The sequence below is a fragment of the Protobothrops mucrosquamatus genome, unplaced genomic scaffold (genome assembly GCF_001527695.2).
Source record: "Protobothrops mucrosquamatus isolate PMUCROS unplaced genomic scaffold, P.Mucros_1.0 scaffold768, whole genome shotgun sequence".
In the NCBI taxonomy this organism is placed as follows: domain Eukaryota; kingdom Metazoa; phylum Chordata; class Lepidosauria; order Squamata; family Viperidae; genus Protobothrops; species Protobothrops mucrosquamatus.
The window spans coordinates 15948-34555 of NW_015387036.1; the positions used below are offsets into that span (position 1 = coordinate 15948).

Here is an 18608-nt window from a genome sequence, read left to right on the forward strand (position 1 = left end):
TTCCCCGGTTCCTGGCTGCAATTGAGCCGGGCGGCCGGTAGGGGCAGCAAAGTGCAGCTCTGCCTCTCGTGGGCGTCGCCCAGTGGCCGCCGTGCTCGTGGCGACCGAGACGCGGGAGGTTCCTCGCTTCCCCCCCCCCTCTTTCGTGATCAAAATCAGAGAGTCGGCCAGGCAGAGACACTTCCGGCAGCCTATTTAGGCCGCCCTGTTCGCTTGGGCCGGAAACTTCTGGAGGAGACGCCCTAGCCCTTGCGTCTCTGTGGCGCCTCCCTTTCCTCCGTCGGGACCGGAAAAGCCCCTACCGCGCGGGTCTCATCCCGGAAGCGTTTGTAGCCCTCGGCGCGGCTGACCCCGGAAGGTGTCCCGGGTGGGCGGAGAGCAGCGAGCGAGGCCGGTCAGGGGGCGGAACCGGAGCGTCACTGGTCCGAAGGCGGAGGGAGCGGCCGCTGCAGGGAGGGAGCGGCCCTTGGCTCTGCCTGCGCTTCCTTCTTCTCTCAGAGGCCGCCATTGCCGCCATGGGGGGCTCCCGCGACGACGAGTACGACTATCTCTTCAAAGGTAGGCCGCCCAGGCAGGCCTCGCCCCGCTCCCGCCGGGGGGGTGGTGGAGAAGACCCCCGCACCGCCCCCTCGCCCTGCCCGCAGCGGGCGGAGAGGCTTCCCGGCGGGGCGGTCGCTCCTCTCTGGCCTGCCTGGCGGGCAGGACGAGGGTCTCGGGGAGCCCCCCCCCCGGCTCCGCCCTCCGGGAAGGGGTCCGTCTTTCCCCTCACGAGGCGTCCGAAGCTGCCCCTGGTGACCTTGGCCCAGCCCTGACCTTCCCGCCCGTCCTGCCTCGCAGGGCTGTTGTGCGCGGGGGGGGGCGGCAGAAATCTGGGCTGTGGCGTCGCCCTTCCCGCGGAATGTGTGCGGTGTGTGTGTGTATGTGTGTGTGTGTGTGTGAGATGAGAAATGAAATGAGCCCCAGTTCCAGAGGGGAAGGTCTCCTTTAGGGACCCCTTTAATCTCTGACGGGGACACCCAGGGCAGCCCCCCTTCTTTTTTGGGGGGGGGAAAGAAAAGGACCTCAGCATCTAATAAATCTTGGCAGCCTGGTCAAGCTGGGAAAAGTCTTATTCATTCGCCTTATCTTCCCTTTCTGGAGACAGCAGACAGGCAGGTGGGGGGGGAGGGCTGGGCTGCAGAGATCAGGGGGGCTCCACCTGTGTAGGTTTTGGGGCGAGGGGCTGGGTTGGGTGGCCCCTAGAATGGAGGGGTGCCCACCTCGCACCCCGGGCACAATAATCCATTTCAAAATCTTCATTTCCGGTCTTTTTTTTTTAAAAAAAAAAAACCCAACACTTTGGCTTGTAGAAAACTCAGACTGAGATACTTGGAAGTGACCCTTGAACTCAAGACCGGCTTTTCTGTGGTGCAAAAAAAAAAAATTGCTCTTAATAAAAGAGCAAAGAAGAAAGGTTGCATTTCTGAAGTATTTATTATCCAGTATGGGGTGTAAAATGGTTAGGAGCAGAAGTGTTTCTTTAGCATCCTACCCCATTCCTTTCTGCCAATGAGCAGACCGTCTGCTACTCAGAGACAATTCACTTAATTCGAGCCAAACGTACTTTAATAAGAGCAAGAACGTTTGATTCAGGTGGAGAAAAAAGATGGGAGTAAACCAGTCTAATTAATAGATTCTACCCCCGCTTTTTCCCCCAGTCTCATTTCCTTCCCCCACCCTCCTACAGTTAGGTTCTCAATTCTGAATATGCCAGCTTATTTATTACCTTTTCTCCAGAATTGTCTTTCCTTGCTAGGCATAATAGTTGAATGTTTAAATAAGGGCCAGGTATTAGCTCAGGGATGGGCAGGGTGGCACAAAGCATTGGCAGCAAAGGAGGTTATCAAGTGTAACAGGAATGTCTTGTTACTATAGAATCATTTAATTTTTTCCCCTTTTTATCTATATTGTTTTTTAGTGCTCCCAAGGGTGTTTTGTTATTATTGCCCCAGTACTTACTTTGTTTCTTAGAGTTTTGTTGTACAGCAAAAATCAAATTCTTGGTAAGCATTCTCTTGGTTGCCAACTTTTCCAAGCACTCCTTTGATGTTATGATCTAAACTGTTAACTTTGTATAGTATTTATCCTAATGATTGTTGCAATCATTTGGAAGAGATACTTGCAGGGGTGAGGTTTGACTTTTGTTTCAGATATGCCGGGCCTGGTAGTTCCTGATTTGGTCAATTAAAAGTTTTCTTATCCTGTTTTCTTTTAAAAAAAATTTTTTTTCAAGCAAATCTTTTTTGAAAAGTACATTTATAGTTTGAGAATAAACCATTATTGCCTTGGCTTTGGCTTTGAAAAAATATAATCTTCACTTCTCTTTGGTCCTAAATTGGTTTTCTTTTACATCTTTTTGTTTCCCTAATTTTTTTGGCCCTTTGAAATAGAGGAAGTGGTTGCCAGAGTGGTAAGACTTTTCAATCAGAAGTTTAGTGATTTGATAAATGTGATTTATTTTAAATACACGAACTTTCAGGTTTATTTTGTATCTTTGAGCGGAAAGAGAAGGCTAGCTTTTGAATATGAGATTTGTTTTAATGTATTGTACACTTTTTAAAGTTAATGTGTATTTCTCACATTAAACTGGATTCTCTTTAAAATATATTATCCCCAAGCAGCAGTATACCACCAGACATTATCTCCCTTGTTTTGGGGTAGCTATTTCACGAAAAGATTAGCTTCCCTTTAGTTATGCTCAGCATTGCAGATGCTCCCACTGACCCACAAAGTCCAGGACCTTTTGAATGGCAACTCTGATTGTGAAAGGTTCTGTGGGTTGTCTGGTTCTGATTCTGCAACTGACCTCATTTCCCTTCCTGTTGTTTCTGCCTAAATTCATTGACTGTCCTCCTTTGGGATCAGTATACATTCTTCCTAGGTTGCTTATTCAGCTTTCTGATAGTGAACAGGATATTTATTTATTTATTTATATTTAAACTTCTATGCCGCCCTTCTCCCCAGAGGGACTCAGGGCGGCTCACAGCATGTTAAAAAACAACACAAAAAAATACCATATTTGTCTGCTTAGATAATGGGCGTTGCATTAGGAAAAGGAAGTATTGCATGGAGCTTTGCAGTCAGCTTTTAGAAGTAAAGGTGATTAAAGTGGGAACATCCTGGTTTATTTCCTAGGCTTTGGAACCCGGTTTCCTTTTGATCAGGCCTTCCTAGCTGGAGAATCTATGCAGTAAACTGAAGTTCCTTTTCAATGCCAGGCCAGATGTAGAACATCTGCCCAATGATGCCAATTATAGTTAACATCAAGGAAGAATAATTAGCCTTGTCATATTATTCTCATACTGACTCACATAATAGAAATGCCTCTAAGTGCTTTCCTATATTATTTGTTACATCATTTTGGCCTGCATGACATAAATATACTGTAATTTGAATTTCAAACAACTCTATGGTAATACTGGTATTTGTTCATTCCATTTATATCCATGACTTTGAGTGTTATTTATCCCACCTTGATTGATTGATTTATTTGTAGAAATAAGACAGCAAACACCCACAATATACTTTCCTCCTCCTATTTTCCCCACAATGACAACCATGTGAGCTGGATTGGGCTGAGAACTGGCCCAAAGTCTCCCAGCTGGCTTTCATGGCTAAGGCAAGACTTGAACTCAGAGTCTCTTGCTTTAAATCAACATTTAAAACATCCACACTTACAATAACATAACAGCATTACCTAATGTAAGAACTACAAACATTAAAATAGAATTTAAACAGCCAAATAGTATAATATCAATCAAATAATAAAATGAGTTTACATAATAAGTTCTAGCAATGAAAGCATTACTCGTGTACCATGTAATGTTGCATTCTGGGAAGGTTTATTTCCATAATGCAAATTGGGATGAGAAATGATGTCATTCGGTTGCCATAATAATGGCAGAATTTTGGTGGAACAAATGTGCTGGAGCTTGTTAGGTTGCTTGTATTGGCTTTTCCTGCTACAAGTGATTCAAGCAGAGATTCTCCATCTTGGCCCAGCCCTGACCTTCCCACCTGTCGTGCCTCGCAGGGCTGTTGTGCGCAGCGGGGGGGGGGAAGAGAAATCTGGGCTGTGGGCTGTGTATGTAGGTCCAAATGACACCATCAGTTACCTTCATCTAGTTCAACAAAAAAGGTAGCCTTGTCACCACCACCACTATTGCCAGATAGCATCAGAGAGGCGATATTGGAATAGAGGCAAGTCAGTTGAGACTTAATTCTGTCTTATTTTTCATTAGGAGTAAATTACACAGTGTAGTTTGGGAGTTACCTTTGATCAGGCTTTTAGTGGCCAGAAGTGCTGCATGTCAACTTCAATTGGGTGGCCAGTTGAATCCTTCAGCATTAATCTTGTTTTGCTGATATTTGCACTGGAAGCAAATCCAAAGCAGACTGTTTTTGCAAAGCATGCTTTATTTTAAAGGCAGCTTGGAGATTTTAAAAACAGTCATCAAGAACTCGGTAGGAACGAGGTAGTTGAATCGTGCTGTGTCTTCCCTATGTTCTTTACACTAACAATTTTAACTCTAACATGTTGTGTTGGTTTAATGTTTTAAAAACCTTCACTAGAGTGCAGTTGATTATTAAAAGTTCTGCTTGAACCAGATCTGTTGGTGAGTAACAGAAGCAGATTTTTTTTCTGTAAGAAACGGGTTGTTTTTATTTAGGATATACAGATCTTATATGTGAAAGTTTAGCACTGAGAAATTAAAAATGTGTTAATGTCCGAGCAGCAGGGAATTAAGAGTTTAACACCAAAAGAGCTATTGAAAACATGCAACATCTGACTTTATAGAGGAGTTGGGGATAGAATAGTGTTGAACAGCCTTCATTGTAGTAATTTGGCAACCAAAATGATGATGGTGATGGTACATTTACATAAAGCATAAAGACACATACAGCTATATCCTTCTAACCTAATAGAGGGAGATTCTAGGGCAGGGGTCTTCAAACTTGGCCCTTTTATGACTTGTGGACTTCAACTCCCAGAATTCCTCAGCCAGCTTAATTAGCTTTGATCTGAATAGACTAGTCGCACTTTAAAGAACATATTACAGCCATGCTATTCTTTTAGGCTAGATTTTCCCTGATTATGTTGGGAATATTTGATTTCCAGATTGTTTTGACTTCTTGTTGCTTCCAATCAGAAGGTTGCAGTCCACACTCCCTGATCACCATCTGCCTGTCCCTTAGTCTAACTGTACAGATCATCCCTGTCCAATGTTGCTAATTTTATTTGGGCAGTAAGTTATTGTGTAAAGAAAATAATGTATCTGGGGCTGAGAAGCCCATTGCTTTAGTTTCCTTTTGAGACATCCTGCTTGATCTGTCTGAGGCCTCTTCTGGAAGCATGGAGCCTTGAGAGAAGGTAGAAGCCAACATCCAGAGTCCCACCAGTTTAGTCTTAAGCCCAAGTCTTCCCCTTTCTGAAGGGCTGGTGCCCCGAGAGAGAAGGGGTAAGATTTTTGGGAGGCGCTTCAGATGATCAGAGGATGAGCCAGACATCCTCAAAGGAGCAGCAGAGAAGGTGACTTCTGGCTGCCTTAATCTCTTCAGAAAAAGGAGAGACCACGATGAGATTGCCCACATGCGCTCCTCAGGAGTGTCCTGCAGGAACCGAGGTTTTTGCAGTCAGCTCGTGAGTAGCTTGGAGTCGAGGGACTCCATCTAATCTTACAGTCACAATGTAGTCTATATGGACAGAAAGCTCAGCCTCGCCTCGCCTATTTTTGAATTGCCTTTGAATTGCTTTTCACTTATTGAGAACCTTTGGATCCATGTGTTTTGCAGCATTCATTGAGTGAGTCCCCTTCAGTCCTTGAAGAAAGAAGTTTTAGGTGCAAGATTAAGGACTTCAAAAACAAGGAAGGGGAATAATCAGCAAAAATACCATTAGAATCTTTATTTTAGGAAGTTATATAAGGGTTAAGGGTCCAGAGGGATTTCAGATAATTTCGAAATTAATTATACCTTCCTGTGCTGTTATTTAGGGGGGGAAAAGCATGATAAGATGGGACTTAGAAGGTTGGACACTAGAGGGAACCAGAAATAAACGGATGTTTATAATTAACAATACGTACATTTGTCTCAGTAACACAAAATGGAGCAAAATAGTTTAATTTTGGAATGAACCAAAGGGTGTTTCTGAACAATAAACTCAGGTTAATCTTAAGATTGTCTACTATCATTGACAAACTGGTTTTAAAAGAGATTATAGAAGAGAAACAAGTTTTACTGGACAAGACTCAGACCGAGGCTGATTTGAATATGGATTTAAAAATGACAGGTTACAAGAAGGGTAAGGAAAAAGATGTTATACTGGATGTACAAATTGATGTCTTAGTAATTATAAGGGGTATACAAATAACAAACCAGAAGAGTGACTTGGATACTTTTCTTATTTTGGATTGGCAAGAGACTTGTTGAAGTTTTGAAGGATTTTCTGAGAAGGGACAAAGAGACCCTTTGAAAAGAAATCAACTTCTGAGAGATTATTTAAATAGACTAGAGATTAACATGGTTAAAACCAAAGGGAAGGAATATAAAGTTGGCTTATTTGATGAAGTGTAAAATATAAATGCTGTTATTTCTGGACTTTTGCTGGCCTGACCTGAATGCATGGGAAGCAGAGATGTTTTATTATTATATTTGCAGAGAAAATGATGAGTTTCTGAAATTATTTGCACGTGCTGTGCTGGAGGGAGAAGTTACTTCTTTATATCTTTTATTTATTTTATATCTTTAGTATTATTTTCTTTTTTTCTGTCTTTTTATTTTCTGCACTTTCAATTTTTTCTTTTCATTCTTTTTCAGGTCTGTTTAGTTTGTATTAGGTTTTGGTTTTTTTTCATCTTTGGAATTATAAACTTTTTTGAAAGTGTAAGCTTTTTCCTTCATTCAATTATGTTCAGTTCTCAGAGAACTTTCTGGACAGGTCCCTGCCGTTTTCTTGGCAAGATTTTTCCAAAAGCATTTAGCCAAATCTTAATTATAAGGATCAAGATTGCCTTTGTGAGCTTGATTTCTTATTTGAGACTGATTGGGGGGGGTGGTCATTCATCTGATTTTACTGATTTTTGCAGAGAATGGAGACGGGGCTGCCTATTTGTATTCTTCTATCAGGAGTAACTGAATGGTCCTGTGTAGATTAAATATCCTAGCCAGTCCTTTTATCTGGCAAGTGTTTGCAGAATTTTCAGCCTGTCCGCAGTGGTTGAGCTGTTTTGATCGGTAAATATGAGTCAGCTGATTACACTATGAGGTAATGGATTTCCTCTCTGGCTTGGCTTGTGTCCTTGTTGAGCTGCTGAGCCCGGCTAATCCGTGTGCCCTGCCGGCTGGAAGGGTGGTGGGAATTTTCAGCAGGACCCTGGTGCTGGGGAGTTCTGTCTGGCTCCCCGGATTTATTGCTTTCAGCAGAAACCACAACAACTAATTAACCTGACATTTGAATTGGGTGCAACTTTGGCTGTGCGTCTGGGAATGTTCATAACCTTTGGTGTTTTTCTTTGAAAACCTCCTTTCCTGCTGGGGCTGTTTGTAATGATGGATAACTTTTTATGTGTGAGAGACTTGCCTTATCAGGAAGAGCTTGTTGTGATCCCTGTCAACTCCATCACTTTTCCCACCCATTCTTCCATTGTGGGAACTGACGTGCCTTTCTGTTCTTTTGCGCCCACAGGATAGAATAGCAAAGTTCCATTTTTCCCCCCTAAGTTCTTTCTCCAATAATCTTCTTCCAGTGGTTCTGATTGGCGACTCCGGAGTTGGGAAGAGCAACCTCCTCTCTCGCTTCACGCGCAATGAATTCAACCTGGAGAGCAAAAGCACCATCGGGGTAGAGTTTGCCACACGGAGCATTCAAGTCGACGGCAAGACCATCAAAGCTCAGATCTGGGACACGGCTGGGCAGGAGCGATATCGGGCCATCACCTCTGCGTAAGTGGTCCCTTCTCTTCCTGCCCAGACGGAGCATCCACACGTGCCTGTCTTATTTATTAGGTCTCCACCCTGTTTTCTATACAGTTTCCTGCATAGGAAAATGGAACGATCCTACACGGCAGAGGGGAGACAATGATGTGCTGGGAACAGTCACACTAGCTATATTAAGGTGGTTTAAATCAGGGGTCCCCAATCCTTTGTCCATGAGCCGGTGCCGGGCTGCAGCCCGTTTCAAACCGGGCCTCAGTAGTGGTGGGTGAGTGTACGCGCGCATGAGGTTACATTTGTGAAAGCTGCACACACATGCGAAACCATCCACTCTCCCTCCACTGCTACGGCCAAGCTGGAAAAGTTGGGGAATACTGGTATAAATGCAAGGTAAATTTAAATGTAGATGAAATCAAATTTTGTTCTTCCTCCTGGTTCTGTTGGCTTTGTCTCTGAAAGACCTTTGCACCCTTAATTTTAAATTAATTTAAAATTAATTAATTTAGTTAGTTAATTTAAAACTAACTCATACAATATAGATTTCCCTTTCCATGTTGTGAAACTCTCTGCTCCTACCTAGATCCTTGTTAAGTGCTCTTTAGAAAAGCTTTAAAACTCTTTTATTTGTAAATAAATTAGTAACAATGTGATACAATTAATGTCCTGAAAGTCCTGACTCCTTGTTGTTAGGTTTGTTAACAAAAGCACATGATGAGAGAATTAGCTTGAGGCTCTCAGATATTAAATTCTGTATTAGTTAATGGCTTCTAATTTGCTGAGGATCAGTTGCATCTCACCTATTAAGTTTGTGCATTACACTAAGATGCAGCGTGGTTTGATTGGTATAAGTCCAGTGTAGTGTAATTTAACAGATCATGGTTAAAATAGATGATGGCTGTTCAGCTTCTCCTGGATTTGAAAAGGCCCTCAGGTTTTTTTTCTCACATGTGGGAGATTGAGCACCCTCTTTGAGGGGGTCCAAGGATTGCTTCACAGGAAGAGACACAGGAGATTATATTTTTTTGTTCAATATATGTCCCACCTTTATTCTGTACAACTAGGCCAGGGGTCTTCAAACGGGTTCTTATTTATGACGGCCGCAGTGTCCCGGGATCAGGTGATCCCCTTTTGCAACCTTTTGATCAGCAAAGTCAGTGGGGAATTCAGAGTCACTTAAGTGACTCTTAACAACCGTGTTACTAACTTAAGAATTGTAGTGATTCATTTAACTACGGCACGAAAAGTCGTAAAATGGGGCAAAACCCACTTAGCAACAAAAAATTGGCACTCAATTATGGTTGAAAGTCGAGGACTACCAGTATAGCATTTGTTTCCATCCTTGAAGGCTACCCAAGATTTGTCAGTGAGCGGGTGGACCGAGAAATGTAAATGGCAAATGAACCCTGTTGTGTGTGCTTTGTGCCTCCAGCTATTACCGTGGTGCTGTGGGGGCCCTACTGGTGTATGACATTGCCAAGCATCTCACCTACGAAAACGTGGAACGGTGGCTGAAGGAGCTGAGGGACCATGCGGACAGCAATATTGTTATTATGTTGGTGGGCAATAAAAGTGACCTGCGCCATCTGCGAGCGGTTCCAACAGACGAGGCCCGGGCCTTTGCAGGTCAGTGATTTTTAACGTTATTTTTTTCCTCCAAAGCTCTGTCTAGTTGTGGGGAGATCATCCCAAATCCCCCTCCAAACACCAATTTTCTCAAGAAAAACCTACTAATCTCCCCATAAATCATTTATAGAACAGTACTTTATTCTCATTTAGGGCATAAATTCCCAGTACCAAAAGTTTCAGAGCCATGCAAATGAATGCCCATCACCAACGAATCTACTGTGCGCGTCAATCAGTACAAGTTCTGGTTTTAGTTGGAAATTAATATACAATTAATTTCAGTTAATATTAATTAATATGCAATTTTCTTCTTTGTTCCTGCTGAAATAAATTCCCTGTATTTTTATAAGTTACACCCATTTTTTAGGAAGAAAAGAAATATAGGCAAATTATATCTTTTTTAAAAAAAAGAAATGATGATGATTTTCCTCTTTTGAGGAGTGTTTGCTCCATTTATTATTTCACGTTAAACATTAGTAATCCATAATCAAGCCGAAACTTTAGAAAAATCAGTCGCCGTAGTGCCTTGCTTGTTATCATCCCCTTTCAACTTTCCTGTGAAGCCTCTTCTAAGCTGCAACTCAATTCACTTTGCGCTTGCGGACTTTAAGATCTGACTGAGGCCTTTTGCTCACTTCATGGTTCAACCTGATGACAAAAAAAGATGCAAACTCTTTTTGTATGCTTGTTTTTTTTGCACGTTATTCTTAGATGTGCTTAAGGCGCCTCCATGCTCTTATTTCTAAATCTCTGCTTCGTTACCGATTTTCCCATCTCTGCTTCTCTCTGAATCCTGTTTAGCTGGAAAAAAAAACATATTTCCTTCTACCGTTTCCTTGTTTATTCTTTTTAGAAGTTGTCTGTAGTCTTTTTCTTTACCAGGCTGGGAGAGGTCAGGGCCGGGTTGTGAAGTCATGCTTGTGTTTAATTTGTGTCACTCATGACCGAAACTGTTTACAGGGTTCAAAAAGAGGAGAACTGCTTGCGCAACTACTCCTCCACTTACCACCACCATGGAGCCTGGAGTTTCCGTACATCACGATGGTCGTAAATCAAGGCACCCCTGTGACCAAATCTGATTTTATGACTTAAGTCAGGGGTAGGCAACCTCGGTTCTTTTATGACTCGTGGACTTCAACTCCCAGAATTCCTGAGCCAGCCATGCTGAGGAAAAAGGGAGAGGTTTCCAAGCTGAGCCATGTTGGCTCAGGGATTCTCGGAGTTGAAGTCCACGAGTCATAAAAGAGCCAAGGTTGCCTACCCCCGGTCTAAGGCATGATGGTCATAAATTGAGGCACCCATGTGATCAGATCTGATTCTATGACTTTTTGTGCAGCAGTTGTTAAGTGAACATGGCAGTCATTAAGCAAACACCATGAAACTTAAGTGAGTCCATGCTGGGTGTTTTTTGCCAGAAATGCAGGAAACTGGTAAAAAAACATCAATCACAGTCTTATGACTGGGCAGTGCTACAACTGGCTGTACAAGTGAGCTGATGGCCAAGTGCCCCAAATGCAATCATGTGACTGCACGGATGCGTCCAGCTGTCACAACTTGGAACTGAATCATACGTAGCTTTTGGGGGAGGAATTGCAACTTCAAATTGTCATTAAATGACCGATCATAAGATGAGGATTCCCTGTCGAAGTAATCGGTGGTCTTGCTCTGTATTTAGCAGGTTTGTGCCTTGATTCATCTCCCTCTTCCCAGCTTACTTTGCTTAAAAACAGAACAGAGTTGGAAGGGACCTTGGAGGTCTTCTAGTCCAACTCTATACCATTGCAGAGAAATGGTTGCCCATTTTTTTCTTAAAAGCTTCCAGTGTTGGAGCACCCACAACTTCCAGAGGCAAGTCGTTCCACAGGTTAATTGTTCTCGCTGTCAGGAAATTCCTGCTTAGTTCTAGATTGCTTCTCTCCTTGATTGGTTTCCATCCATTGTTTCTGATCTTCACTTCTGGTGCTTTGGAAAATAGGCTGACCCCCCCCCCCCTCATCTTTGTGGCAGCTCCTCAAATATTTCAGCACATCCTTCACTCCCCCAATTCTTATCTTCTCCTGACTTTCCTGATAGTCCGTCCAGTATCTGCTGGAGAAATTGCTGGTGCCTGCAACTGCTGTTCTTTGCATATTTGTCAACCAGAATTATATTTTAGTGACCTATCAATCCCATCAATGGGAGTGCACATCAGCTAAACAGTAGCTAGGCTTTTTAAAAAATTAAACAAGGATCTGCACTTTTTCCCCTCCTTCCCCCACACTGGAGGGCAAGAGCAATTAAACTATGGAGCTGTGTGTTGTGACCTCATGCAAATAAATCTGAGTTTCAGACTCCGGTTTATTTCACTCTGGAATGTGACATTGGATCCTTTGCACTAATCATGATTAAAAAGGCTTGATTTATGCCCCTTGCAGTCAAGAGAAGATTTTTGATTGCCGGGAGGAGAGAAGGAGGAAAATGCTGGCAATTGGATTTTGTGTTAAAGAAATGGCATGCCTCCCCCCCCTCAATTCTCCACTCAGCCTCTTGCACCAAAATATTGTTTTCTGGGGATTGCAAAAATTCCTTCCTGTCTGTGCACAGGACACTTTGCTAATCACTCAGGAAGAGAAAACAAGAAGTTGTAAGGAGAGAAAGGTTGCCTTTAAGCCAGCTTGATGTTTACTCATTTCCCCCCCCCTAATTTTAAAAATATTCTTGCTCTTCTGGTGAAAGAAGCTTTTTTTTTTTTAAGTGTGAGCTATGAGGGCTATACAGGAAATCATTGACTTACAGCTATTTCTTCAGTGACCTTTTGAAGTTATAACAGCACTGAAAAAAGTGACTCGTGGCTGTTTTCCACCCTTATGACCATAGTTACATGATCAAAATCCAGATGCTTAGTAACTGGCGTGTATTTATGACGGTTGCAGCGTCCTGGGATCACGTCATCCCCTTTTGCAATCTTCTGACAAGCAAAGTCCATGGGGAAGCCAAATTCACTTAACAGCCATGTTACTAACTTAACAACTGCGATGATTCGCTTAACAGCTGGGCTCAGTTGTCATAAGTTGAGGACTACCTCTTTTGTTTTCAGCAAGACCTCATTCTAAGCCGTGGGCCAGCCAGAAGCCAAAGGGGTTTCGGTTCTGCCTGCTCCCCTCCTCAATTTGCTCCACAACTCCCTTGAAAAAAGAACTGTTCAAAGACAGTATGGTTTCTAGAAGTTTACACGTACTGCATAATTAGTTGAATAAAAAGAAGGAAATTAAAAATAAAAAAAAACCTGCCTATTTTTCCATCTAGTTCAGGGGTGTCAAACTGCCGGCCCGCGGGCCGGATGCATCATAGCGAAACCGCGCCCACCCCATTGCTGACAATGGCAGAAGTCACGATACCTCACAACAGTTCAGGTGACGTTGCAAGTTTGACACCCCTGGCCTAGTTCCTTTTTTTCTTTTTTCTTTTCCTTTTGGTTTCCTTTTCTCTTTCTAGCAGTTATAAATAACAAATAGCAATGCAGCGGGCGCCTTAAGGTTAGGCATTAAGCTCTATGACTGAAACCTTTTTCATAATATAAAATAATGGAATGTATTTTGCAATCGCCTCTCAATACGATACTTAGCTTTAAATTGTACAATTCAAACAGTTTTGCGTTTAATAACTTTTAGCATCGATGTAAGCTTGTTTCTCCTTATCTGTAAAAGTTTGCCTTGTCCGAACCCACCGTGGTGTTACAGTTTCCAGCTTATATTGCCTAAAGCCACAACACCCCACTCTGAAGAAAAAGAAAGAAAAACAGAAGCGGCGAAGTCACCTGGTTCTTTGTTCAACAAAGGGAAACGGTTGTTGTATCTCCTTATGCAAACAAAGCACTATAAAAATATTCTGGCACCCACAGGTTGGTTAAGAAGGGTGTGGAGAAGGACAAAACACAAGAAGGCTGCGCAATAGAAACAAAAAATCACAGGGTTGGGAGGGACCTTGAAAATCTTCTAGAGCAGTGATGGCAAACCTTTTAGAGACTGAGTGCCCAAACTGCAACCCAAAACCCACGTATGCATCTTTGAGTGCCAGGTGGGTGTGGCCCATTGGCTGGGCGTGGCCAGTTGGGTGGGCGTGGCCAGTTGGGTGGGCATGGCTGCAGTGGTAACGGCAGACTGGGTGGGACTAAAAAGTTCAATCAATCAATTCCAACTTTGCAAGGACTTTTTTTTTCCTGCGAGAAGTTGAAATTGACTGATTGAACCTTTTTTTTTTTTTGCACATGGCGGCGGAGGCCTAAAGCAAAAAGGTTTTATAAAACCCAGCTGAAGGCCTAGGACTGGGGCGACGGCGCGCGGGCCCACAGAGAGGGCTCTGAGTGCCGCCTCTGGCACCCGTGCCATAGGTTCGCCACCACTGTTCTAGAGTAACGTCCTGCCCAAGGAGGAGACGTTTTGCCACAATTTTGCCATTATGAATTTTCTTGCCACAATTGTTAAGTGAACCTCTGCAGCTATTAAGTTAGTAACACAGGTCTTAAGTGAATCTGGCTTCCCCCATTGACTTTGCTTGACAGAAGGTCATAGAAGGGGATCACATGACCCCGGGACACTGCGACTGTCCACAATACAAATCAGTTGCCAAGGGTATGAATTTTGATCACGTGACGATCGGGATAGAACAATGGTCATAAGTGTGAAAAACAGTCATAAATCGCTTTTTCAGTGCTGTTGTAATGTTGAATGGTCACTAACTGAACTGTTGTAAGTCGAGGACTACCTGTGCATCTGTGTTAAATATGCTGCCCATCTCATTCTTTCGAGGGTCTCTTGAGTTAGGTTACAGTGGTATAAAAGCACCAATATAAAAACATTAAAAGCATTAAAATTAAGATTAACAACAAAGGTGAAAATCAAGAGTAGGGGGGTGTCTCACACTCCATTTTGTCCTCCACTGGCCGCTTCCCAAAGTCAGGAAGCTCCCAGGCCACAACCCGCTGACCAGTCTGTCCTCTTTCCCACAGAAAAGAACGGCCTGTCGTTTATCGAGACCTCTGCTTTGGACTCGACCAACGTGGAAGCTGCTTTCCAGACCATTCTGACTGGTGAGTGGGGCCTTAGAGGCCATGTAGAATTGTCCTTGTCCCTAAGATTCTTAAAAAGTGTGTGGTTGACTTTGCCTTTGGAATGCCAAGCTGGTTGAAGACACTCCATTCCCCAGTCCTGAATATTCCACCTACACCCATTCCAATTAATGGTTGCTTTATTTTTCTTGTAAGCCCCCAGAATAACTGAGAGTGAGTGGGTGGCCATACAAATTCTCTAAATAAAAAAAAACAATAAATAAGGGAACAGCTGCCTTTGGGAAGAAGATGGGACTGAACTGAGACATGATTCTGAGCAGCAGTAGAAGGAAGGTAGGAAAGAAACTGGGATGCAAGGCTTCCCTGTGGCCCTGGGTGCAGCCCTTTGGGGGACAGGGGGATTGTCATGCCTTGGCCAGGCAGAGAAGGGAGAGCAGGCAAGGTGGCGGTCCAATCTTAGCCTACTTGCCCCATCGCATCACTTTGGGATCACTCCAGATACTGGAAGCTGGAGGGTCAGAAGTATTCTGGATTTTGTTTCTGCTGAACTGTGGCCCATCTGAAACATTTCAGAAGAATACAGGTGGTCCTCAATCTAACGAGCCCAAAATTTCTGTTGCTAAATAAGACATTTGTTAAGTGAACTTTGCCCCATTTTACAGCCTTTCTTGCCATGGTTGTTAAGTGTGTCACTGCAGTTGTGAAGTTAGCTACACGGCTGTAAAATGAATCTGGCTTCCCCATTGACTTTGCTTGTCTGGAGGTCACAAAAGGGGATCACATAAACCCCGGGACGCCGCAATTGTCATAAATATGAGTCAGTTGCCGAGCCTCTGAATTTTGATCACGTGATCATGGGGATGCCGCAACAGTTGTGTCTGTAAAACAACGGCCGTAAGTCGCTTTTTTGAGTGCCGTTGTAACTTTGAACGGTCACTAAATGAACTGTTGTAAGCCGAGGACCACCTGGACCTGGAATGTGCTGTTTGAGATAAACCACATTTTCTGTTTCACACGCACTCCCAGAGCATGGGGTTAGGGAGGCGGTCTTCTGAATTAAGGATGTGGGTTTTCCTTTCTTCTGCTTGAGAAATCTCTGTAGAAGGCTGTGTCCTGTTGGAGCCTCGTCTTGTAAAACCCCCCCCCCTCCCCATTTAAGGCAAACAACAGAAGTGATTGATTTCAGGCATGTACTGCCAAAGTGTACAACCCAAGAAGGCCAGATATCCCAATTAACTGTAGAGGGATTGTAGTAAGTCTCAAAGGTAGCATTTGTATACGTGTTGGAGGGACAGGAAATGCCTCTGGATCTCTGCTTGATAAACAACAGCTTAGGAGATAAGAGTGTGGTCTTCTGGAATTTGGAAGTGGTGCTCGGAGTGGCTTTAAGCTCAGGTGAGAACCAGTCATCCCAGGTCAGCCTTTAATCTCCCTAAGCGGGAAGAACTCTTTGCCAGGGTGTTGGGTCAGTGGGAACCGGTGCTCAGCAATTCCAAGAAATTGACTGGGCCCAGACCAGCTTTTGCAACCGGCCTGAGATGTGTTGGGGTTTTTTTACAGCTCCTAGAATTCCAGGCCTACCAATCGCGTGAGCTGATCTGAGGTCTTTAGGTTGGCCTGTGACTAGCTTAAGAACGCGCTGGATGTGGCTCCAGTGTGCACAGCCCCACGGACTCCTGGGCTATAGGGGGTAGTGAACAAAAACATCCCAACGGAACTGCTTCAAAGGTTCTTGGGTGCGTCTAGCGATGTGCGGGCGAGCATTATCGTGAACCAACACCACACCGGAAGTCAGCAGGCCCCGATGCTTGTTATGGATGGCTCATCTGAGTTTTCGCAACGTTTCACGGCAGACGTCTGAATTGATGGTCGAACCACGCTCCGTGGACTTCACTAGCAGGACTCCTTTGGCATCTTCTCATTTGGCGGGATTTTCTATGGCACCCCTTCCGGTGTGGTGTTGGTTCACGATAATGCTCGCCCGCACCCCGGCCCCTCTTCTCCCTCCCTGGTCACCCGCAGCTTCTCTCTTTCAGAGATTTATCGCATCGTGTCCCAGAAACAGATGTCAGACAGACGCGAGAACGACATGTCTCCAAGCAACAACGTGGTCCCGATCCACGTTCCTCCCACCACGGAAAACAAACCAAAGATGCAGTGCTGTCAAAATATATAACAAAAGTTCAACTCCTGGAAAGCTGTGTATATTTCCCCAGATCTGAATGGAAGCGGAGCTCGAGCTGACATTACTTTTCTCTCTCTTTCTTCTCCACTCTTTCTCTCCCTTTTTGCTTCAGTTACACATTGTCTTTATTTTACTCTCCTCTCTCCATTTCCTCATTTCGTCACCGTTTCTTCTCGTCTTCCACCTCAGTTCTGTGACTCATCTCTTTTTACACGAGGCTGCAGCATTATCGGAATGCGAGTGTCCTGCAAGGCAAACATGGCTAACCATCACAGGGGGTCTTCTGCCTGGCTCACCACCACTCAGACCCTCCTGTCAACCCAACTCATCTTTGATAACTCCCTTGTCCACTCTCTGGCCTCAGTGTTAGATGTCGTCCCTTGGCCTGTCGCATCCTGCAGACTACAGCTCCCATCATCCCTTTCAGCCCCACCACCGGCCAGAGATGATGGGAGGTGTAGGAAAAACGGGCCAGGAGAATGCCAGGTTGAGAAAGCCACGATTGCATTCCATGGGCAGTTGTTGGCCTGGTCTGGGCCTTTGTTTCACATTGTAGATTGTTTGTTGGGCTGCCTTTGTTTCGGACCAGTGCTGTGGTCCTGTTTGGAAGACAAAAGTTGGGGATAACCTCTGGGAACAGCTGGGCCTAATGGATTAGCATCATGAGCAGAGCCTCTTGGCCCTTCCTGGCCACCTGGCCTGTGGCCTCGCTTTTGGAATTGGCTTTGTTAAGGCCGCACACCTGTATGCCTTTCGATGGGTTTTATTCAGTCTGAGCAGATGGAGGACGTTTCCCCTTGCAAGCAAGCAGAGGGATCAATCATCTCCGTGACGCCACTGGGCGGATTAAATTACCGTCTACCCGATGAAGGCCCAACATCTGTTGCTGGATGTTGAGTGCCACGTAGTTACCATCAGAGGGAAGTGCCATCTCGCTCTTCTTGCTAGTCCCTGTGGCTCGTCGTTGCAGTCTTTAGCGTGGACGCGCGATCCAGTGTGGGCCCTGGGGGTCATCTTGCATGGTGCACATGTACAGGTTATGGAGAAGGCTTGGAGATGGGCGTTAGAGCTCCTAAGAGACCCTTTTGACTTTTTAATGAGAATTGTCAGCAAAAGTGGCACTGGTGCATCCCCCGCCCAAGACTGGCGAAGCTGGTTTAGTTTCTCAGGGGGGGGGGCAGTTCCTGGCCTGGAAGCCCTTGAGTTGCATGCTAAAAAGGCCCAGGAGGCCCTCCTCCCCCTGGCTTTCTTAGAGTAGAGGACATTCCTTCACCTCATTCCCCCAGGCACTGTTACGGTTTGCAGCCCGCACTGCCTGCTCGTCTGCAGCACTGTTCAAAAGAGGGGTGGGGTGTGCACATCAGCACATACAGAATTGTGCAGTCTTTGGGAAGCCCAGCTGAAGAGGAAAGAGTCCCTGGTTTATAGGGGGAAGGAAGGAAGGAAGGAAAGGAGAAGGAAGGAAAAGGAGGGAGGGAAGAAGGAAGGAAGGAAGGAAGGTTCTCACAGGTCTGTCCTGCCTGCTGTGTTGAAGGCTGCCCCCCGCTCAGTTCGTCTGCCAGTCTTGCAGTGCTCATGACGTGTAAGGCACACCGAGGGCATTGCTGTAGTCCGATCATCCTTTCATTCTCCCTCTCCAGTGTTATCTCTCTGCACACTTTTTTTTTGTTCTTTCCCTTCCCACCTCTTCTTTTTTTTTTTTGTAAATTGCTTTGTACTGTATGCACATTCTGTACCTTGAGTATTTTTTAAGATTGATTTAAAGTTATTCATTTTTGGAAT

General features: G+C 44.5%; 1 protein-coding gene across 1 annotated transcript; it reads left to right on the forward strand.

Moving 5' to 3' along the window:
• Positions 1-428: 428 nt before the first annotated feature.
• RAB11A (RAB11A, member RAS oncogene family) lies at positions 429-16900 on the forward strand. Its single transcript, XM_015818586.1, has 5 exons — positions 429-558; positions 7785-7980; positions 9401-9594; positions 14582-14662; positions 16678-16900. Exons 1-5 carry the CDS (start codon positions 516-518, stop codon positions 16815-16817), a joined length of 654 nt encoding a protein of 217 aa, XP_015674072.1. The 5' UTR covers positions 429-515; the 3' UTR covers positions 16818-16900.
• The last annotated feature ends 1708 nt before the right edge of the window (positions 16901-18608 follow it).